The 24,330-nt window shown below is 38.0% G+C and overlaps 2 protein-coding genes across 2 annotated transcripts; one reads left to right on the forward strand and one right to left on the reverse strand.

Annotated features, from left to right (window-relative positions):
• Positions 1-33: 33 nt before the first annotated feature.
• Positions 34-5,451, reverse strand: LOC113327914 (probable leucine-rich repeat receptor-like protein kinase At1g35710). The gene is made up of 4 exons (XM_026575029.1): positions 5,093-5,451; positions 4,944-4,978; positions 3,696-4,251; positions 34-1,993 (listed from the first exon to the last, which is right to left on the reverse strand). Exons 1-4 carry the CDS (start codon positions 5,449-5,451, stop codon positions 34-36), a joined length of 2,910 nt encoding a protein of 969 aa, XP_026430814.1.
• A 6,946-nt stretch (positions 5,452-12,397) lies between these two features.
• Positions 12,398-15,315, forward strand: LOC113328383 (pollen receptor-like kinase 3). Its single transcript, XM_026575502.1, has 2 exons — positions 12,398-13,906; positions 14,048-15,315. The coding sequence occupies exons 1-2, from the start codon at positions 12,550-12,552 to the stop codon at positions 14,737-14,739; spliced, it is 2,049 nt and encodes a 682-aa protein (XP_026431287.1). The 5' UTR covers positions 12,398-12,549; the 3' UTR covers positions 14,740-15,315.
• Positions 15,316-24,330: the final 9,015 nt, after the last annotated feature.

Raw genomic sequence — 24,330 nt, forward strand, 5'->3', positions numbered from 1 at the left:
TGGAGATGTTGCCACACAAACCTTTGTTGTTCTTCAACGCATCAATTGGAGCAACCTCGAAGCTTTGATGTTTGGAAGACAACCGCTCAATTCATTATACGATATATTGACAGTGGTCAAGCTAAGCATTTGATCAAGGGAAGATGGAATTGAGCCAAAAAGCTTGTTATGGGATAAATTTAGTGTTTCCAGTTTGCTTAGTTTTCCGAGAGCTGACGGTATTTCTCCACTCAACTCATTATAACTAAGATCCAACAAAACTTGTAACGAACCTAAGTTTCCTATCTCAGGTGGGATGCTTTCATTAAAATTGTTTGTGCTCAAATTCAAAGATATCAAGTTTGAACACTCCCCTAATTCTTTGGGTATTGATCCGATGAATTTATTTCTTGATAAGTCGAGATATTGTAATCTGGATAACATTCCAATTGGGAAAGACAATTTACCAGAGAGTTGGTTATTACTTAAACTTAAGTAGATCAGTAAAGACAATGCATATAACTTTTTGGGAATCTCCCCTACTAAGTTGTTTGAATCAAGATAAAGTGCCTTTAAAGTCTTCAACTTGCCTATAGAAGATGGTATGCTACCAGTGATATTGTTTCCGGAAAAAAATAGGGCTGTCAAATTTTGACAATCTGCCCAGTCGTTAGAGAGTTCACCATACAACATATTGGTTCTCATAGAAAACAACTCTAGATATGGATACACGTGAAACGCCTCTGTTATATTGTCTACCAGTTCATTACGTCTAAGCCCGAGAACTCTAAGGCTGGTGCAATTTCTAAGGCTTCTTGGTATAGGACCCGTGAAATGGTTATTACTTGCAATAAATTGTTCAAGTACTCCAGTTTGACATACGTTTTGAGGTAAATTACCTGAAAACTCATTGGTACTCAAATATAATTTCTCCAAATGTCGTAGATTGTTTATTTCTATTGGTAGTGAACCACTGAGTTCATTTTGAAAAAGACTTAATAGAGTTAAACTGCTAAGATTACCTACAGAAGCGGGCACTGAACCACTGAGCTTGTTCATGGACCAATCTAAGAGTGTAAGAGAGGCTAGCCTTCCTATATCTTGAGGAATGATGCCAGAAAGTTGGTTATCATATAGTTGAAGAGTGTCCAGGCTAGTCAAATTGGTTATGAGTTTGGGGACTGGACCACTGAGATTGTTTTCGGACAAATCTAAGAAAGTAAGTGAACTTAGGCTTCCAATATCTCGAGGAATGACATTCGAGATTTGATTTGAATATAATGATAAAATGGACAACTTTGTCAGATTGCATATAGAAGTAGGGATTGAACCACTGAGATTGTTTCTGAACAAATTTAAGACAGCAAGTGAACTCAGGCTTCCAATATCATGAGGAATGACACCTGAGATCTGATTTGAATAAATTAATAAAATGGAAAGCTTTGTCAGATTGCATATAATAGAAAGAGGGATCGAACCACTGAGATTGTTTTCGAACAAATATAAGACAGTAAGAGAACTTAGACCCCCAATATCCAGAGGAATGACACCTGAGATTTGATTTCTATAAATTGCTAAAAAGGTCAAGTTAGTCAGATTGCCTATAGAAATAGGGATTGAACCAATGAGATTGTTGTCGGAAAAATCTAAAGCGATAAGTGAACTTAGCCTTCCAATATCTCGAGGAATGACACCCGAGATTTGGTTTGAATAAACGGATAAAATGGACAACTTTGTTAGATTGCATATAGAAGTGGTAGGGATTGGACCAACGAGGTTGTTTTTGGCCAACCACAGATGAGTAAGAAAATGCAAATTACCAATTTCTTGACAGATTGATCCTTCAATTTGATTATCAAAAAGGTCTAAATGTCGTAAACTTGTGAGAGAACCTATTTCTAATGGAATATGTCCAGAAAAATTATTTAAGGAGAGATCAAGGTGTGTGAGCTTCGAAAGACTACCGATTTGAGACGGAATGGTTCCGAAGAGTTTGTTGTCTCCTAAGTTAAGACTAATGATGTTGGAGAAAGATGAGAAGTTCAAACTATGGAGCGTACCTTGTAAATCCAAAGTTGTTAAAGTCACTTTACGACCCTTCCTTCCTGGTTACAAGTGATTCCATACCACCTGCATGGACTCGTTGCACTATCACCCAAATTTCTCTTCCAAGAAGGGAGGAGAGAATGAGTTTGGTTAATAAGTCTTGATTTCCATTTCAAGAGAGCATCTACTTCTTGTTGTATTTCTGCAACTTGTATAAGTTGTTTTTTATGAGTTGAAGAAAAAGAAGAACTTGAAGCCAAGACAACAACATTGTGATATGAAACAAAAAGTACTACCATAACTAATAAAGTTGCAGAGGCAGCGTTTAATAACATTTTGAAATTTATCAGAAGAATTATAAACTTCGTTTTTTCTTCTAGTGATGATGATCAATCAAGTCCCGTAAGGTGTTATTATATAATGCCACTCCTTGTAGCTAATATTTTGCTATCAGAAGATTAAAGTCGGAGTCAAGTCAATATATTAAGGTAATGTCACTCCTTACTTTAGGATCTTATACCAGAAGAAGAAAGTTGCCATGCAACTTTCAACTTTTCCTTTTTCTCTTTTGTAATTAAGCGGGAATTGCGCGCTAAAAGTGTATTATCACTGCCAATGAACGGGACGAAAAACGAGTAGAGACAGTCTTACATCGCCAAGATAACCCTTGAAAGCACATTAACAAAGTTAATGAATCCTACAGATTTCCAACATAACATAGAGCAGGTTTTGAGGAAAGTGTAGATTAGGGTTTCTCTTCTTGGTAAAGAAATACTACGCCATGACAGAAAATTGATCTCATGCTAACAAATTCCATGCACCACCAGAGATGATGGAAAGTTACAATAATCTTCGATGCCGATGAAAAGTAAAAAATGTTTTGCGAGTTGTAGGATTCGGTCAAAATATATCTACAAAAGAAAAAGGTGTCATTTTCTTTAACAAAAATTTCAAGTTACTTTTCTTCAGTCTTACCAACCCACTAATGTTAGTGTTCCCAGAATTATAGACAATAGCATGGTAAGATGAAACCGACGGTAATTTCACAACTTATAAAGCGTTGCTGCTAATAGGGGTACTAATTTGCTTGGGAATATACTATAAAATATAGAAGACAAAAAATCGATCAATCTCAAGTATTGGATTGGTACACCCATAAGCATTTTGGTACACCTATTAGCATAGTTGTTATAAAGCAGACGTAGCAATGTTTATGGTGTAATAGACAGGAATTAGGTTTGAATGGGTTTCTCAAAGTGAGAAAAACCGAACATAAACTCTGGTATTTATATATGTATGTTTACATGACTTGTTATACAGGGAATGGAATTGCCATAGCTTGGCAGTCAAGACATAACAATGTAAACGAAACTATAAACAGAAATACAACATTAGACAGGAAAGTAAAGACTAAATTTCGTAAATTTCCTATTCTCTAACACCCTCCCTCGATTTAAGCGGGTGATCAGAAACAGTAAGCTTAGAGCGTAGAAAAGAGAATCTATCTCGCGAAAGACGTTTAGTAAACACATCAGCAACTAGGTCTTTAGAACAAACGAAACGTACTTGTAACTGGCACGTTGAACTCTTTCATGAACAAAATGATAATCGATTTCAATATGTTTAGTACGACCATGAAAATAAGATAGATAAAACCAAGATTATCACACCATAAGACAGGAGGAGTGCAAACTGGAACTTTAAGTTCTTTGAGTAAAAACTCAATCCACATTAGCTCAGCAGTAGCAATGGCAAGACCACAATATTCAGCCTCCATACTTGACTTAGAAACAGTTTTATGCTTTCTAGCACTCCAAGAAATAAGATTCAAACCCAAGTAAACACAATACCCACTGGTTAACCTTTTATCAGTTTGATCACCAGCCCAATCAGCATCCGTGTAGGCTTGAAAACTCAATTTTAAATTAGATGAAGGCCGAAGAGTAAGACCGTAAGAGGAAGTACCTTGTAAATAACGGAGAATTCTCTTGACAAGAAGAAGATGCTTGTCAGTAAGATGTTGCATAAATTGACATACTTTATTGACTGAGAAAGCAAGAGTGGTCGACAAGTATTGAAGATCACCAACGAGACTCCGATATTCAGTAGGATTTTGTAAAGGAACACCATCCTGTGGATGTAGCTCAGTAGAACTAGTAAAAGGAGTACTCACATGTTTTGCTCCTTGCATATTAGCACGCTCCAATAGATCCTCTATATAACGCTCTGATATCAAGAAAGGAATTAGGTTTGAATGGGTTTCTCAAAGTGAGAAAAACCGAACATAAACTCTGGTATTTATATATGTGTATTTACATGACTTGTTATACGGGGAATGCAATTTCCATAACTTGGCATTCAAGACATAACAATGTAAACGAAACTATAAACAGAAATACAACATTAGACAGGAAAATAAAGACTAAATTTCCTAAATTTACTATTCTCTAACAGTAATACACGGTAATTTCCTTTTTTTTTTTGTTTTGATCGATAATTTCCTTCTTTTTCTTCTCATTGTTTTTTTACTATCAAAAGACTTAGATTGCAGTCAAGTCAATACACATACGCCAAGAGTACTTGTATGAGTTGGTGTAACTTGTAAGAAGTGCAATGCGAAATTTCTGAGTGTGAATGTATCATGTCGTTTCAACAAATTCATGGATGTTAATAGAGATACCAAATTAATCGGGGAAGTACCAACCTCCATACAAGTATTTTTGTACCCCTATTAGCAATGTTGAAAATTCATTCTATGCAAGGACTTTATCAATTGGTGGTATCTACTTTGGGAATGGACAAGAGCAGGAGTCAGGACATATTTTTTGCAAAGACAAGAATTCTTTGTGAGAACTCAAAAGGAAAAACTTTGTGATCGCTTTTATCCGTTTAACTACTCATAACCTGCTGGAGCATACTTGTAATTGCATTGTCTATTCTTCCTAAGCAAAAACTTCAAAGACAAAATAATTGCCATAAAACGTAATAATTCAAACAACAGTCTGAACACCAAAAGTTAAATAAAATAATACTCCCTAGTAGAATTACCTAGTAGAAAGCACGATACCTTATTGAATCCCTTACTGTGATCACCCATTCTGCAGGTAAATCATTCTTGTTTGATATACAAAACCGTTGAAAATCATCATCATTAACAAATTCAAGAATTTCTCCCGCAGGAATAAAGGTTTTCAGAGAACGGATGTTTTCAACTTGTGCATGCAGCTGATAATCCATATACGGGCAATAAAATTTATTATCATCACCAACAACACGGTCTGGAAGGGACCCTTTCATCTTAGTTTCAAAAGTGAAACGACCTATCCAATCGGTGGAGCACGAGGATCTTATCACCTCGAGACTTTCTGTTTGCAAATTGTAGAATTTAAGACATTTTCCATCTAAACAAGCTGTGCTTATAGTCATCATCTAAACTGAAAAACAAGCTTTTATCTCATTAGTCCGATACCATACATTAAGGAGACTTAAGAATAATTTTTTTTGTTTTGATTTAGACAAAAGTGAACCTCGGCAAATCTTTTATCATTATAAGTTGAATTGTTCCATAACTTACACACGCACCTCAACTTGGCTACAATCCGAGCTGGTAACCTGGTGAGGATCTTTTCGATTATTAATTCCTGAGGAAAATATGGAGCAAGTTGATCATCATCATCATCAATCTTCATCTTTTTCAACATCATCACTAAATAACTTACGTAATAAAAACTACGGAAAATGGGTCATTTGTCCAAATATTTTTAAATCACGGTTCAAATGGACGGGTAAAAAATAGTTTGGGTGAAATAGCCAAAAAAAAATTTTATAAGAATGAAACTGGTTTCATCCTATCTTAAATTTAAAAAATAGCAAGGATGAAACTGGATACATCCTATTTAAATTAAAAATAAGAAAAAATAATTGAAAATAGGCACGATGAAATTGGTTACATCCTGCCTATTTTTATACTTTTGGCCATTTAAACAATATCAAAATCTAACTATCCATTTCACCCAGGAATTGTTGATTTTGGTCATTTTAACCAATTTTGTGTATAAACTAAAAACTTGAACTTTATCTCGTTAGAATTACTTGAGGGAGTAGCCGAAGAAGAACCAGAATTAGGGAAGAAATCATGAAATAGATGAAAACCCTAAAAAGCAGAAATAGTACACTAATCTCGTGGACGTCCTCTACCTTTCTCTAGCTTAAGATTTTAATGATTTCCAGGGTTAGGGTTTCTTTAGTATTGCACATACCGCAAGAACCAGCCTCTTTGTAAGGCTAACAATATGTGCAATGATGGTAGGGACCACCAACCAGCACGCAGGGTTAGGGTTATGATACACGTACCGAAACTGATCACCGTGATCAGATCCAAACGCCATTAGGGCAGCCTTGGAGGAGATTTACAGGGGTAGGTTAAAGGTGGGGTCCACCACCTTCTTTTTCTCTCACACCAACGTCACGGTGTGTTGTTGTGGTACACAAAACATTCTTGGGTTGTTTTTATAGAAACACAGAAACTTGCAAAGAAAGAAAGATTAGTGTCTTTCTTTAGAGAAAGAGATATTTGAGGAAGGAGGAGCAGAGAAATACAAGATTGAAGTCTAGTCATCATACAAACGAGAACGGAAGATCATCACACCTTTGAGGAAAAGTTCTTGCTCTTATTTTTCTATGTCGAATTACTTGCGATCACAAATCTCTAAGGCAGTAGACTCCCAAGAGGCTGTTACCGAAACCGAGGATGTAATGTCGTATGAGGAATATATAATACCTAGGGTTTGTGATGTAAAGGTGGAGGGGGATCTATCTAAGAGAAGGAGAAGGAGAAGACGAAGAAGAACATACTTTCCTGGTGATAACCCTTATCATTGGTACTCTTCTGATTCTTCTGATCCATCTGTTAAAGTCTGCTGGCATCCAACTCAAAACCAATTGGTAATGAGTGGAGCGGCCCTTCCATATTATATTTTAAGTTCATTAAGCGGATTATAGCGATGTGGGACTATTGTCCTTTCATACGCCCCCTCACGTGTAAGGCCAGTCACTGGGCCTCACACGTGGACCTACGTACGAGTTACCAATCTATCGGTAACAGGTGCACACAGGTGAGTGACTAAATCAGGGGGTAACACCTCAGCCAGTATCGGCACTGGCCTACACCCCGGGTGTACAAGTGACAAAATCGGTTAAACACTTCGACCAGTAACTCGGCCTACACCCTGCGTACGCAGGTCTAGGTCTGGGGCTTGGCTCTGATACCATGTTAAATTCTGCGGGCATCCAACTCAAAACCAATTGGCAATGAGTGGAGAGGCCCTAATAGATTATAAACTGCAGGATCTTAAATAACCCAACCATGTGGGACTAATAATCTCAACACGCCTCCTCACGTGTAGCCTCAGCGGGTCTTACAAACACGTGGACAATTAAATCGGGTGACGCGGAATAAAGGTGCGGTCAACTGACTCGACACAAATAGCCTGCTCTGATACCATATTAAAGTCTGCGGGCATCCAACTAAAAACCAATTGGCAATGAATGGAGCGGCCCTTCCATATTATATTTTAAGTTCATTAAGCGGATTATATCGATGTGGGACTATTGTCCTTTCACACCATCTGATGATGAAAATCCCCTTAGAACTGGCAAAAACTTCTACAAGAAAACCTTTATGCCAAACATTCGTTTCTGCCCAGCGCCTTCTATTTCCCCTGATTACTTGTATTGGGTCAATACTGATGGTTACTTTAGAGAGAATGAAAACATTGCAGGGCATGGGCTTGTTGTAAGAGACCATCCTGGGAATCCAATTATTGCCTGTTCTTGGTTTACAGAAAAACCAATTTCCCCATTGTATCATCAACTCAAAGGTGTTTTAGAAGCTTACCGAGTTGCAAGAATACTAGGAATCAAGAGACTGCAGGTTGTCTGTAATCATGACTGGACTCGTGAAGTCCTCGAACGATTTCATTACCCAGGGCTTCCGAGATGCTTGGATCACCCCAAAAACAACGACTACTCCCGTAAACACATTTGCAAGATTTGCGTCAAAGGATTCTTTTCCCAACACTTTCCACTTTTCTGGCCTATCCTTAAAGAAATAGCAGGCTTGGCAGCTCAATTTATTGGATATACGTCTCTTGCGCAAACAACCTTTAGATTTGATAACCAGATTGCTGATTACATGGTGAAATATGGGAAAAGATACGGTAAAGAGGTTGTACTTAGACCTACTGAGTTTCCTCAAGAATTGAAGAACCTTCTCTACAGCGGAGTCCCTCTTTATGCTCCTCCAGGAGGGTTTGTTTGATTGCTGAAGATATGTCCTAATTTGGTTTCTGACCAGATCGATTGACTTTGGTTTCAATGGATTTTCAGACGATGGAAGTTTAATTACACCAGGACAATAAGCCTTCATTAATCATCTTATTTTCATGCGGCTCATGTTATCTTAATTTATATATAGGTAGCTTAAGAGGTGTAAAACGTGCCGGCTCGGCACAGCCCGGCCCACGAAGTCACGTGCTTAGCGTGCTGCGTGTTGTGCTGGGTTGTGCCAGAGATTCAGACATGCTGTGATGTGCTGTGCTAAATGGCGCGCCGTGCTGTGTTGTGCCAGAAAAATAAACGTGATGTGTCGTGCTGGGCTGTGCTAGCACACTTATTTTATGTTCTCCAAAATAAATTTTTTGAGATATTTTACTTAGTACATGTATTATTATTAAAATAAATTAGCATAACAAAAATAAGATGTCATAAATTGGCTAAAACAATGATTTTTTTTGTGAAATATGCATCAAATGTGATGTATTGTGTAGTATTTTCGCATGACGTGGTGTGCTTTCTTCGCGTGCTAACACGTGCCGCGTGCTATGATGTGCCGGTGTGCCTATTTGTCTGGCACAACACAACACATTAGACAAACGTGTTGGGCCGGTCACGTGCTGTGCCGTATTGTGCTCGAATTTTAACGTGTTGTGCCTTAAACGTGTTGGCCCGTCCCAATTTACACCTCTAGATAGCTTTATATGAATTTGTATGAAAGATTAAACTTGCTTTTCCAGTTCGAGATATTAAACTTTCTTTGTTAATGGGCTTTTTTCTCTAAAAGAGGCCAATGATGGGGATGTTTTTCGAAAAATATTACATACCGGACATTAAGGTGCGCTTTTGGCGCGAAATATGCAGAATCGATCCGGATCAACTGCGTTTTTACGGATGGGTGTCCAGCGGATTTTGAATTGGGTGCATGTGCAATCCTAAAAATCTGTTGAATGTCTGTAACCATTAGATTCAATATGCTTATATATAAAATAACTTAATAATCCATTGAATGCGCATGAGACGAAAACCATTCCATACCAACCAACCCTCACCCCCATATACATCTCTAATTCATCTCTCATCTCTGTCGTCCAAAGATGCTAGTTTTATCCGTAGTGACGTTACGTTCGTGAAAATTGGAATTGAACAATATTTCTAACACGACAATTATAAGAGCAGTACTGGTAAAAAAATTAGGACAAAAAATGTTAAGAATTTATTTAAATATGGACAAACATGATTACACAGAGCAGTCACCAAGAGACCAAGATTCATTAGGGGTTTTCCAATTTGTAACCGGTCCAAACTACATAAAAACAAAGCGCAAATCATTGGGTCGGGTCTGGTAAAATCCGGCTCCTCAGTACCAGTATGCAAATTAAAGTTGAAATCGCCATGACTAGTCGATAAATATAACATAGTATGAGTCTCCTCCTTTAGTTGGAAATGGTGATTTCCCCCAAACATCAGAATAAACAAGATTAAAAGGTGTTGCATAAGAAGTTGTGCTTTGACTGAATGAGAGAGCGGGTTTTTTTGCCAACTTACAAGAAATGCAATGAGTTTCTTTATCTAATTTTGTGCTTCCTAACAAACCTTTAATGATCATGTAAAGAAGACGAGGGAATGAAACGTGTCCTAATCGAGAATTCCTAGACACTAAAGAAGATGAACTAGGTGCGGATGCAGCAAGAAATGTTGTACATGACTGTTTGGGTATTTGTAGTATATCGGGAGAAATAACCTGCCAAATCTATGACCTTCTGCAACTTGTTTTCTTGATAAGCGATCCCGAAAAACACAACCATAAACTGAAAGTTCAGTGTCAAAACCTTGAATACATAGTTGTCCTGGTGATATAAGATTCATCGTGAGCTTGGAACAAGTAAAACATCGGAAACATTAATTTCTTTTGTAACTTTGACTACACCGATATGACTAACATGAGGACCTGTTTCATATGTTGTATGGATTTCGGGTGAAGTAACTAGAATTAAATGCTCGAAATTCCGTGAATCATAAATCATATGATTAGATGCTCCTGAATCAAGAAACCAACCGGTTGAAAAATCAGTTGAAGGAACTGGGAGAAACAGTAGAACAATCACCAAAGGACAAAAAGTCTATAAAATCATATCTTGTATTTCTACTGCGTTGGTTGTAGTGAAACCGGAAGAATTTAAATAAGAACCTGGTAGGATGCAGTTTGCTGGAACTGACGGAGTATACATTGCGAATAACAACTCACTGAAACGAGTCCTCTAATGGAGCTATTTATCGGAACATGACTTAAACATTGGTAAAATTCTCGAACTTACTGTTCCTAATTGGAAATTCCAAAAATAACATTTTGGATTTTTAGCAACCGTTTTATATTTTTTTTATTCTCGAAAATAGACTTTTAGCAACTGTTTTGGTCAAACGTGGACTCAATGAGTCCCACAAACATACCATGAACGTAACATTGACTGTTGAATATTCCTGTTGACTGATCCCAGTACTCGGGTGCACTCTTACTGGACACTCGAAAATTGTAATGTTGACCATTGACTAAATAATGTTGAGTGTTGTTGATCATGAACATGATTCCAACATACTGGTCAATATTTCGAACGCACTATTAGTGCACTACAAAAAATGTTACCACTGCATTCATCTTGCAGTCGTGTTCCGGGACATTGTCGTCATATTTTTTGGTCATATTTTTCCCTTTTGGTCATATTTTTCCCTTTTGGTCATGTACGTTGTTTTTGGAATTCAGTAGTACGTTGACCATATACACTAAATTGGGCGATTTTTAAGTCTTTTTCCGGCAAAAAGCTCCCTCTAATGTCGATATATAAGAAAACGTCCTCAAAATACAGAACAATACTGACGGGTAGTATGTTGATGCTGCGATAATTAGTATTCTATCACTAAACATATACTTGTTAATGGATTGCCAAAAGATAACGAGGAGGATTGGATTTGTCTTGTATGCTTGAGAGAAAAAAAGACTTAATCAATTAACCGTGGGGCAGCGAATGTCTAAAGTCGGATGGACTTTGACTCTGATGCCATGATAAACATAACCCACTTTATACAGATGCTACGCAACTAACAAATAAATCAGAGATATACATGATAAAGAAACAAATATATTTAATGAAAAAGAGGTGCATACAAGGTAACTCTTTTATAAAAAGAGAACATAGTGTATAACATTTTAACATTTACAAGGTCAGAATTGTTACCGAGGAATTGGGGAGATATATTAGTTTTGACGAAGGTGTATGATCTTGAAAAATCTTTGTAATGTTTTGGATTTTCATTATCCGTTTTATCAGTACATTGTACGTGGTTGGCCTCTTTTATAAAAGTACTAATCCATGAGAAAAGCTATGATCATGACCCTCTCTATCCTTTTTTTTTTTTTTTTTTTTTTTTTTTTTTTTTTTTTTTTTTTTTTTTTTTTTTTTTGCATGTATATGTATTGCGACTCTGCGAGAGTGGGCATCTTCTTATGGCTAGCAATAAATTTTTTATTTTAGTTTATTTTGGCAAAGAAGGTTAAATTCATCTAAAAAAAGTGTTACAAGACCATCACCTGGAAAGCAAAACAACCACTAACAATCACTCAAGGACAATGATAATGCACTTGTGTTGATTCTTGGCCATTGATGATGGGTTTCTACCTTGTTTATAACCAACTATAGGGGACTTCTTTCGTTTCTTGTCACCACTCTCAAAAACTGCTCGTTCTACCAGCTAGATATGCTTTCTCCATCAGTTCATTGATTCTTCTAGTTCTCATAACGTGTAAAACAATATGAATACTGATGATTGCCCTTGAAGGATCAAATAATTTCGACAGTTAATTCAGTTAAATTGTCTTAAAAAAAACAGTGGAAACACTTCCAAGAATTGAGGAATGAAGGAATGGATTTCATTCATCCCACATCATCATGAGCTGAAAAGGTCAATGAAAGTCCAGCCATTCTCAAAAGAACTATCTTTAGATTTTCATTTTTCTTTCTCAAAACCATGAACACAAACAAAACAGAAAAAAATTTGTTAGAAGCAAGAAAATAGGGACAAGAGAAAGATTGAAGAATTTTTTCTAAAGTTTTTCCGAACAAAATCCTGTTCTCTCTCGAGAACAGCGGGCATTTCCTTCCCTGGAGGTGTCAAAAATTTTCAGGTTGAAGCAAAATGGCCGCTGTTCGTATTCTTAGGCCATCATCATCAACTTCATTCTTTGTATTGTTTTTATTCTTTTTTCTACTCTTGCCGCCGGTTATATTATCTGGTTCAAATACCGACGCGCTTCTAAAACTCAAAGCATCATTTACAGATCCTAAACAATCTTTAGACACATGGAAAGACGATGGTTCGTCGATTTGTAATGGTACTAAAACTTCATGGGCAGGTGTTGTTTGTATTGATGGATTTGTTACAGGTTTACATTTAGGACAAATGGGGCTCTCTGGCAAGGTTGATGTCGATGCTATACGTGAATTACCTGGCTTTCGTACTCTCATTCTTGAGAAAAATGAATTTTCCGGAACTATACCGGATTTTAGCAAGCTTGTTGCTTTAAGGGGTTTGTTCTTATCAGGGAATAAGTTTTCCGGTGAGATTCCTGACGGTTTCTTTGGAAAGTTTTTAAGGTTGATTTGGTTATCTGATAATGCATTTACGGGAAAGATACCGACGTCGTTGGGGACGTTGCCACATCTGACGGAGCTGCATCTGGAGAACAATCAGTTTTCTGGAGCTATTCCTCCATTTACACAATCGTCATTGAAATCCATTGACTTGTCTAATAACAAGCTCGAGGGTGAAATCCCATCAGGTTTATCAAAATTTGACAAGAAATTTTTCGCTGGCAACGCCGGGCTTTGCGGTGGGCAATTGGGTACAGAATGCAAAGCTGCAATCGAACCACAATCTCCTGCTGACCCTCAGGTTGTAGAACCACGTCCAGAAACTCCAGAGTCCAAGAAATTGGCGGCAGCGACCATTGTTTTGATTACGATGCTTCTTTTGCTTGTAATTGCAGCTATTTTGGTAATGAAGAAAAGGAAGGAGGATTTTGATGTGCTTGGGAGGGAAAATCTTGACGAGCCATTAGACGTTCAAGTCGCACAAGGAGGTTCAAATAGAAGCAGGGGAATGGAATCGAGCCGAAAGGGGATGGACTCGAGTCGAAAGGGTTCTACTCACAATAGTAACAAGAACACGGGAATGGGAGATTTGGTGATGGTGAACGAGGAGAAGGGCATACTAAGACTACCTGATTTGATGAAAGCTGCCGCCGAAGTGTTGGGTAATGGCAGTTTAGGATCAGCTTACAAGGCAGTTATGTCCAGTGGTGTTGCAGTGGTGGTGAAGAGAATGAGAGAAATGAATAAACTCGGTAAGGATGGTTTTGATATGGAGATGAGGAACCTTGGAAAACTACGTCACCGGAATATTTTGACTCCGTTAGCTTATCATTACCGGAAAGAGGAGAAGCTATTGATTTGCGAATACGTACCCAAGGGAAGCTTGTTGTATCTCTTGCATGGTATGTCCAGAGTTTTTTTTTTTCTCTGGTTGATGTAGAATTTGGTTCTGGTTCTGACGAATTTTAAACTCAGGTCACTGATATTATCACCGAGTGACTTTACCATTGGCTAAACTTTTTTTTTGTTGTTGTTGATCAAAGGTGACCGGGGACCTAACCATGCTGAGCTAGACTGGCCGGCGCGTCTAAAGATCGTTCAAGGAATTGCTCGAGGAATGGGTTTTCTGCATACTGAACTAGCTTCTTGCAGCATTCCTCATGGAAATCTCAAGTCCAGCAATATTCTTCTGGCTTCTGATTACGAACCACTACTTGCCGATTACGGTTACTTTCAACTAGTAAACACACCGCAAGCAGCTTCATCCATGTTAGCCTACAAAGCACCGGAATCGCTACAATACCGCCAAGTTTCTCCGAAATGTGACGTTTACTGTCTCGGAATCGTCATTCTGGAGATCCTGACAGGGAAATTTCCTTCTCAATATCTCAACAACGGCAAAGGCGGAACGGATGTTGTTCAATGGGCTTTATCAGCAATCGCTGAGAAAAGAGAAGCCGAGTTATTTGATCCAGAGATATCCGGTGCAAAAAATGCACTTGGTGAAATGGAGAGACTTTTACATATTGGTGCAGATTGTGTTGAACAGAACCCTGAACAACGACCAGATATGAAAGAAGCTATTAGAAGAATAGAAGAAGTACAGGTAGAGAGACTTGCTGAAGGTGCAGCAATTCAACAAGCACCAACATTAAAAGACGGTTACGCCGATCAAACTTCAACTTCCCATGCTTTAGATGTTTTCGAAGGCAATAACATAGATCTTTCACGGTGAATTACGCTAACGAAACTTCGACAAATTGTTTTCCTTCACCAATCTAGTTGGTTTTTCTTACTTCATTTTTTTTTTCCTCTTCTTGTGAATTTATACATAAAAAAAAAAAGAGTTCTCAAAAACAAAAAACATGCTCCATGATCTTATTCTCTTTTCTGCTCTATACTCTTGTATAACTCTCTTTTTTATCTTTTGAGTACAAAATACCCTATAATTCTTAAGGTTAGTAGAGTATAATGAGCATATAACCATATGAAGTGTAGAATGCAAGAATAGAAAAGAAAAAAACAAAGGGTATTTATAATTTTTTCTTTATGTTGGTGAAGGAAGGGAGTTTGTTTGTGGTCATCTGTGTAGCAGGGACATGTCTATTTTTGGAGCTGTGTCTGCGTTACCTTTCCAGGTGCTCATGTTGCCTTATATATGGGCATGCATAGTTTTTTTAGTTGAGGGGTTTGATTATCAATCTTGAAAACTTAATTTAGATTTTTTGAATGTACAATTTAATATATTTTTTTCGCAGTCAGTTTGTGTAATTTGTTTTGTTTTCTTAAGATCAAAAAAAATGTTATGGTACTTACTATATCTTCTTTACAAACATAATATTATTATTAATTATGTAAATGCCGTTTTAGTAGAAAAGAAAAATCATTAGGGTTGATATCGACCTGAACTCGAAATCAACTATGACTGAAAAATTGTGACGCTCTGTAATTTTCATACGACGGTTGCTCAGTGCATGATATGAAACATCATTTCGAGCCTTTGTTGCATACTTTGGGGTACGTCATCGAGTACAATGATGCATCATGGTGAATCTGTGATGCACATTTGGTAAAAGTGATGCATTTTGTCCGACAAAACTAGTGTTAACTAGTGATTTTTGGTACTACTGTAAAAAGATGGAAAACAGAAACAGGACTAGGACAAATATAAAGCAGATGACTGACACTACAGGTAAATAATAAAAGAGACTGGATAATGTCAATCATGAAATAGAAAAAAATATTCTAACTGGATCTTCTAACAAGAAATGAAATGACAGTTGTAAATAACTGTCACAGGTACTACTAGTCCTTATACTCCCCCTCAAACAAAACAAGGGGACACTTGAGAAATTTGTGCTGACATAAGATAAAAGCTGGAAAAGGCAATCCTTTAGTAAAGATATATGCAACCTATTCAGATGAAGGAATAAAGTGCACTTCAACAAAGTCAGCAGCAACCAGATCTCTAATGAAATGATACTCCAATTCAATATGCTTAGTTCTTGAATGATAGATAGGGTTCAAGGCTAAGCATGTTGTACTCATACTGTCACAGAATAGATGAAAAGGTATTGGCAGAGGCACATTCAGTTCTTCAAGAAGCATAGAAATCCACATAACATCTGTAGCAAGCTGTGATAAGGCTTTGTATTCTGCCTCTGCAGAAGATTTAGCAACAGTTGGGAGCTTCTTTGAATACCAAGAAACAAGTGAATCACCTAAAAAGATACGATATGAAGCAGCGGATTTTCTTGTATCCGGACATCCATCCTAGTCCGAGTCAGAATAGCCTGTAAGTTTCATGTCACCAGCATGTAATACAATGCCACAGCCTAGAGAAACTTTAAGATATCTGAGAATGCTCTTCACTAGAAGTGGATGGACATCAGTAGGAGCTTGAAAAAATTGACTAACATAGCTTACTGCAAAAGCTAAATCTGGTCTAGTCATAGTTAAATACTGTAAATAACCTACTAAGCTTATGTATTATGTAGAAGATTCAAGTAACTCACCATATATAACTGACACTCTTTGTCCTTTAGCTACTGGTGTCTTACATGGTCTAGCTTCAAGCATCTTAGACCTTGTCAACAAGTTCATCGAATATTTATTCTGTGTAAGAGTGATAGTGCCTTCAGTATTATTTTTAACAGCTTCAACTCCCAAAAATAGTGAACATCTCCCAAATTCTTCATTGCAAACTGTTAGAATACGGGCATCCAACTCAAAACTAATTGGCAATGAGTGGAGAGTCCCTAAAGGATTATAAAACGCAGGATCTTAGATTGCCCAAACAATATGGGACTAATAATCTCAACACGCCCCCTCACGTGTAGCCTCGTTGGGTCTAACACGTAGACACAATAAATCGGGTGACGCGGAGTAAAGGTGCGGTCAAATGTCTTGACACATAGCCTGCTCTGATACCATGTTAGAATACGGGCATCCAACTCAAAACCAATTGGTAATGAGTGGAGGGGCCCTAAAGGATTATAAACCGCAGGATCTTAGATTTTCCAGACAATGTGGGACTAATAATCTCAACACAAACTTAGTACTTAAACATGATATGAGAGAATCAATAAATGAGGAGAAGTTCCCGTCAAGAGAATGTCGTCAACACACAGGAGTAGAATCAAGCAGTCAGACCCAAAATTGAACAGAAACATAGAGTTATCTGAAGTAGACTTAATAAAAATACTTTTAAGAGGAAATGAGCTGAATCTTTCAAATTAGGTCCTTGGGGCTTGATTAAGACCATATAATGATTTATGTAGATGGCATACATGATGTGGTCTTGAAGGATCAATGAACCCTTGTGGCTGATGCATATAAACATTTTCATAGAACACCATGTAGAAAAGCTGTAGAAACATCAAGATGTTTGATAATCCAGTTGTTTGTTAAAGAAAGAATCGTAACTTATTCTTATTATTTTTGCTTACACAACTGGACTAAATATCTCATTAAAATCAATACCCTCCTCCTGAAGATAACCCTTTTCTACCAGTCTAGATTTAAATCTCTCTATTTAATCATCTGCTTTGAGTTGGAGTTTATAGACCCATTTAGAACCCAACACAATCATATTAGGATGATGCTCAACTAAAAACCAAGTTTTTTTTCCTTTGTAGAGCAGCATATTCTTCATTCATACAGTCAATCGATCTAGAGTATTTAATAGCTGACTTATATGTTTTTGGTTCTAAGGGTGTAGACAAAGATGCAGTGAAAGCAAGTGGAATAGGATGTTTTAGTTGCATAATGAGAGACAAAATTAGAAGGTAATTATTTTGGTACATGAATATTTGATTGAGATCTGGTGACTCTTCTAGCAACATCTAAATCATTAGAGACTGTTGTTGGACTTTCAGTTGTAGAAGAACTTTATGAAGTTGAAGTAGAAGAATTACAAAGTCTAGATCTTGCTGTAACTGAAATAATATCTGATACAGCTGTCATCATATAGTCCGGAGCAACAGTAGCAACTGAAGTAGAAGCAGGCTCAGAGGAAATCTCACAGGAACCAAAAGGAAAAACCGATTCTTCAAAAGTAACATTCCTTGAATTATATACTTTCTTCAGTTTATTATCAAAACATCTGTAACCCTTGTGAGAATAACTATAGCCCAAAAAGGTGCACAAAGTAAATTTTGGACTAAGTTTGTCCTGTCTAGTTGCAGAAAGATTTGGATAATAGGCACACCCAAAGGTTTTGAAGAAAGAATAATCTGGAATTCTATGAAATAACATTTCATAAGGAGACTTATATTCCAAGATATGTGATGGTGTTCTATTGATAATATAAGTTGTTGTAAGAAGAACCCAATCCATATTTTCTTTGGTAAAAAAGCTTGAAAAGAGAGAGTATTACCCATACCAGTTATTTTTCTAAGTTTTCTCTCTGCTACTCCATTCTTCTGAGGAGTATTAGGGCCTGGACAAGAAATAACAATTCCACATTCTGCTAGAAAACATCAAATTGACCTTTAACTAGTTCATATCATCTACTTGAAAAATCTTGATAGAAGAAGATAAAACATTTTCAGCCGTCTTCTTAAAATGCTTAAAGATTGCCAAACTCTCAGTTTTGAGCTTCATAGGATAGAACCAATTTTATCGACTATAATTATCTATAAAATATATATACTGACAACACGAAATTCTCAGGTGCAGGTCCCCATGCAGTATCACAATGAATAATTTCCAAAGGATGAGAAGAATATCTAGTATATGTATTAAAAGGGAGTATAGTATGTTTACCCATTTGAACAATGCTGACAAAGAGAAGTAGAGATGGATCCAAATAACTTGATACATTGTTGTTGTTGTAAGCACTTGAGAATATGAGCTGAAGGATGACCTAATCGGCTAGATTCCAGACTGAAGATGATGTTGTCGTTGAAGTAAGGGCCAGATGATGGGATTGTTGAACTTTAGTTGTCTTGATAGGATATAGGTTATTATGCTCCTCTCCCACTGTTAGAGCACCGCTCGATCGAACTCGCAAGTGTTGCTATCTCAAGCTTGTTTGTCAAGTTTAGTTGTCAAAATTATAAGTCTTGATTTCTAGTCTACTTATAGCTATGTCTCGCATTAGGATATATTGTGTAGTTGAGATTTAAACTTCACGACGTTAATTGATTGAATATGAAGAACTACTAAGGAGATCTTGTGGAACTTCATCAACAAAAGGTATGTGGAGACTTGAACTCATATTATGAGGGTAAAATACCCGATGGCCACGTGTCAACATCTCAAGGGATCGTTTCATGATAAGGTGATGAGATAGAAGCATCGAATCATACTCTAAAAGGTGATTTCGTTTGAATCGAGACGCCTGTTACAATGCTACATGCATGACGCGTGTGAGGAGTGATCTAATCCTCTCAGACGGTCAAGTTTAAAAAAAAGGAATGCATTTAATGAAGGATCAGAAGAGACGTGGACTAATACACATTATATCAGAAGGCTCAGACGATGTATACTATGACTCAAGGATGGTGCAATACGAGATCCCCATACATGGAGCAGCACGATGACGTACGAAGCGAGATAACTCGGAAGGAGAACCGAGCAGGGCATCACGAGGGATAGTATAGAGCTCGTCCGAAGTAATGAGAAGATGTACGATAGCTCCACCGACTCGGAGAGATCAGAGTGTACCTTCACGAGTTTAGTTTGCCTATAAATACCAGTCCATGTAGAAGTAGATGAACATGTAATTTTAGTTGGTCTTTCTACAGAGAATTCCGGAGAGAGATTTAGAGAAAGAGAAAGTGAGAAATCTAAGTGATATTTGTAACTCTTTTAAGGCCAAGACCTTAATCAATAAAGAAAACATCTTCTCTCCTGTGGACGTAGGTCTTCATGGACGGACCACGTTATATGCTTGTGTCAATCTTTACTTTTCATGTTCTTTACATCTTGTTTATCTTTGAATCTTGAATGTTAGTAGTTTTATAGCCTTTAGATCTACTTGGGTGTAGTCATCAGAAAAGATGCAACTACATTTTGTCGCTAGAAAAAGGGAGGTATGAAGATCTAATCTACCTCCCTAGTAACATCTCTATAGTTTTTTCGTAATCTCTCTAAGAGTAGTGGATTTCATACTACTGTGTAGAATTCTGGTAATTTCACGAGTAGATCTCGGACGCAACACGATCCACACGATCAGTGAAGTCCTGAAGAGCCTCAGAATCATCAGATCTACATATTTTTCTTTGATTTTCTTTAAGATTTTCGTTCTTTTAATATTTCTTGTATCTTCCACAATATGCTCAGGAGAGTTGAAGATCGGAGTGAAAATGAAGCTTTAAGCACTTCAAAACAGTACTCAAACGATCTCCTCCGTGAAAGGGATGGGAAGAAGTTTAAGTCAGTAAACTTCATAAGAGAAAATATCATCCTATGGAAGTTGAAAACACGAGTTACTCATGATGTTCTTCATCTTTTAAGAAACTCAAGATAACCCATAATCTTCTTCTTAGAAATCTAACTCAAAATCAAGGGGAAAGGTTAATGAGTACATAATCATTCATCAAACTCAAAGTTTGTTCAAAATCAAAAGTTTAAAGATGATGAGAAATGTTTCATAAAATGGGAAAACATGCTCAATCATCATAACTTGGTTTTTTCCCAGTAAAGGTATGACGTGTAGAAGAAGGTAGTTCTCTTGAGAAAAAAGACAAACAAAACACTTTTTTCCCATCACTAAAACTTTATGCAAGTAGGGAATGTTTTGCATATATCGCAGGCAAGGCGATGGTGACGATACGGTCCACTCGCACGAGCCAAGGTGAAACTGGTAGAGCCTAACCCGAAGGACTAGACGAAATGGAGCTCGGCAAAACTATGAACAAAGGTGTACTCCCAGGAGAGGGACAATTCGATAACCAACATCGGGAAGGGTTAAAAGAATAAAGAAGACGAAGTTAAAACCAACTGCGTGATCGAGAACCCCGTAGCGAAAAACCCCAAGCGAGGGGAGAATTCAAAGTCAACTCGTTCTAAGATAGTGTCGTATGTCGAACAATCGGACAAAAACTCAGGGAAATCAAGGTATCGCCGCCCAGAAGCTTCTTTCTCTCCCGAAAAAGCGCAAGGAAGAAGGAAGAAGGCCGAGACGAGGCACATTCATGACCAACTGCAAGTCCGACTCTTCCAACTCGAAGCGATGTGCAGATAGGCTACAGGAAGACAAGGAGGCCAAAAGTTGACAGAATTAATGCAAGAGGCTGGACAATCTCCCTTCTCGGAGAGTCTAATGGCCCAACCTTTTCCAAGGAAATGCTCTCTCCCAATGTTCGCAACTCCCTTCAGCGGGACCGACTATGCGATCGAACATCTCAGATCCTACTACATGACACTAACACAATGTAATCATTTCGATGTAGTGATATATAAGTTTGTTCCATCCAGTCTAAAGGACGAGGCCCTAATGTGGTTCAATAACTTGTCGAAAGAATCGGTTAAGTAATTTTCCCACCTATCCGAGTCATTCCTAGAAGCATACATACATAACAGACGAGTCAAGCCATAAATCGATATGCTATTCCAATTGGCTCGAGGACCAAATGAGTCGCTTCGTTCTCTTGTGACTCGCTGGAGAAAGTTATGTGCCGAGATCGGAAGATTCCCGTAGGACTACGCGATCTTGGGATTCAAAAAAAGTCTGAGAAAAAACAGACCCCATATTCGTCCGCATGTACGAAACCATGCCACCATGTCAGGGAAAATTTAGAGAGATTCAAGAGGACTACATATCCCTTGAATAACTCCAAGACGGGACATATGACAAGTTGGTTAGAGGAACCAATAGAGAAGCAAATGTGGTAGAACCACAGAACCCTCAGACACAAGTCCGAGGAGAAGGACGACCCAACAATGGGTCCACTCAGTTCGATAAACATCAAAGTGGAGGTTGGAAAGGGCGAGAACATGCCCAAAAAAAAGGGAAAATTCGTAGACCCAGTCTACACGAAGCTAAACACCCCCATATCCGAGATCTTCAAGAAGATCGACGTAAAATGTAAGATCACCTACCCATGGAACAGAGGACAGCATCCCGAGGGTGCTACGAACAGAAAATATTTATGTGATTTCCACCAGTTCTATAGCCACACGACAGACTCGTGCAGATATCTGAAGAAAGTGGTACACGACATGATCGATGAAGGTAAACTCCAGGAGTATATCGCGCAACCAACAATCCAACCAGTGGAAGGACCACCAGTACATCGAGTAGAAATCCCACGCGAGGCACAATACTTGGGATGTAACACGATATCACCCTCAGTTATCACTGCTCCCATACCTGAAGGAAGTATCACATGACGAATTCACAAGAGAAACTTTGAAGGTGACGAAGTTGTCATTGTGGCAAAGGAACCTCCCATGGAGGAGTGGATGAAACAGCCTATCAGCTTCTCAGCCTCTGAAGCACCTGATGGAGGACGAAACCACAACGATCCACTAGTGGTCACGACGGCTATCACGCTCCCTGAATACGAGAGAGGGGAATAAAAGCCAAAGGCATTACCATGGGTAATTCCTAAGATATTGATCTACGGAGGAAGTTCTGTCGAAATCTTGTTTTAGAAAACATTCAAACAAATGGGTGTAAGAGACGACTACTTAATACCAATATCAAAACTAGTCATAAAAACCCAAGGTAACCAAACTTGTGGTACAAAAACCCCACTCAAATGTTGGGATCCATTAAAACTCCATCGTAAACAAAATTGATACAAAAACCCCAAAATTTTAAAAATTGATACAAAAACCCCAAATTTAAATGTTGGTTTCATCATAAAATTTGATGAAACCAAAATAAAATTTGATGAAACCAACATTTAAATTTGGGGTTTTTGTGTTAATTTTGTTTTGATGGGGTTTTTGTGTTACTTTTGATGGGTTTTTTGTGGAAGGATGGTGACACCTCTGGGGTTATAACTCGCGGACCGATATCATATAACATATTTGGATTCAATGGCTCGTCAACCCGCCCAAGAGGCGAGGTAACTATAGAGATCCGTGTAGGAAAAATCCTCACCTTAACCACATTCTGTGTAGTGGACGTACTTTCACCATACATAGCCATTGTAGGGAGATCCTGGGTCCTTGGGATCAAAGGAGTAGCTTCGACTTATCACCAGAAACTAAGGTTTCCAACACCCGATGGGATCGCAAAGATCATTGGAGACTTAGGCGAAGCTAAGTACTGTTACAACATGGATGTACAAAATGGTGAGAACATAGTAAATTCCCCAAAAGCAAAGAATAAAAGGGATAAAAATGCCAAGGGCCAGGATGAAATCGATACTTACATAGCAGTAACAAACCAGGCAAGGCGCTCGGACAATGTACCAGCCTCGGACAATGTGTCAACCTATGACTCACCCATGGAGACCTTATAGCAATTACAGAACCTCTCCGATGTTGGAGAGCTTAAGTCAAACTTCTCGGCATCGGAACCTACAAAGGAAGTAAATATCAGAACACCCGAAAATCTGGGTATGGTTAAGATTGGAACTCTCCTCGAAAAAGAGGAAGAAGAAAAACTAGTACGAGTGATAAAAGAATACTCTGATGTCTTTTCATGGCGCATGGAAGATGTGCCAGGGATATATCCAGAAGTCCGTTGTCACCACTTGAAAATTAATCCAAACCACAAGCCCATGAAGCAAAAAATGCGAAAGGTGGCACCGGAGTACCATGAAGCGATCCAAAATTAGCTAAAGAAGATGGAGGCATCATGAGTCATCCGAGAAGTACAACATCCGATATGGATATCTAACATGGTAATAGTCCCAAATAAAAATGGAGGAGTGCGAATCTGTATCGACTTTAGCGATCTTAATAAAGCTTGCCCAAAGGACATCTTTCCACTCCCCAATATCGATCAGCTCATAGAAGTTACATCTGGATATGGACTACTGTGCCTAATGGACGGATATTCAGGCTATAACCAAATCCCCCTCTCCGAGGAAGACCAAGAACATACTTCCTTCTTCACTACCCGAGGTCTATACTGTTACACCAAGATGCCATTCGGACTAAAAAACGCCGGAGCGATCTATCAGAAAATGGTGGAAAAAATGTTTGACAGTTGGATACACAAAATCCTATAGGTATATTTGTATGACATGCTTGTCAAGAGCAAGCTCCCATAAGATCATGTCGACGATCTCAAAGAAATTTTTGAACAAATGAGGAAATTCAATATGAAAATCAACACAATAAAATGCGCTTTTGGGGTAACTTAGGAAAATTCTTGGGATACTTGGTCACTAAACGAGGCATCGAGGTCGACCCAGCCAAG

Source organism: Papaver somniferum, unplaced genomic scaffold (assembly GCF_003573695.1).
Source record: "Papaver somniferum cultivar HN1 unplaced genomic scaffold, ASM357369v1 unplaced-scaffold_107, whole genome shotgun sequence".
In the NCBI taxonomy this organism is placed as follows: Eukaryota; Viridiplantae; Streptophyta; class Magnoliopsida; order Ranunculales; family Papaveraceae; genus Papaver; species Papaver somniferum.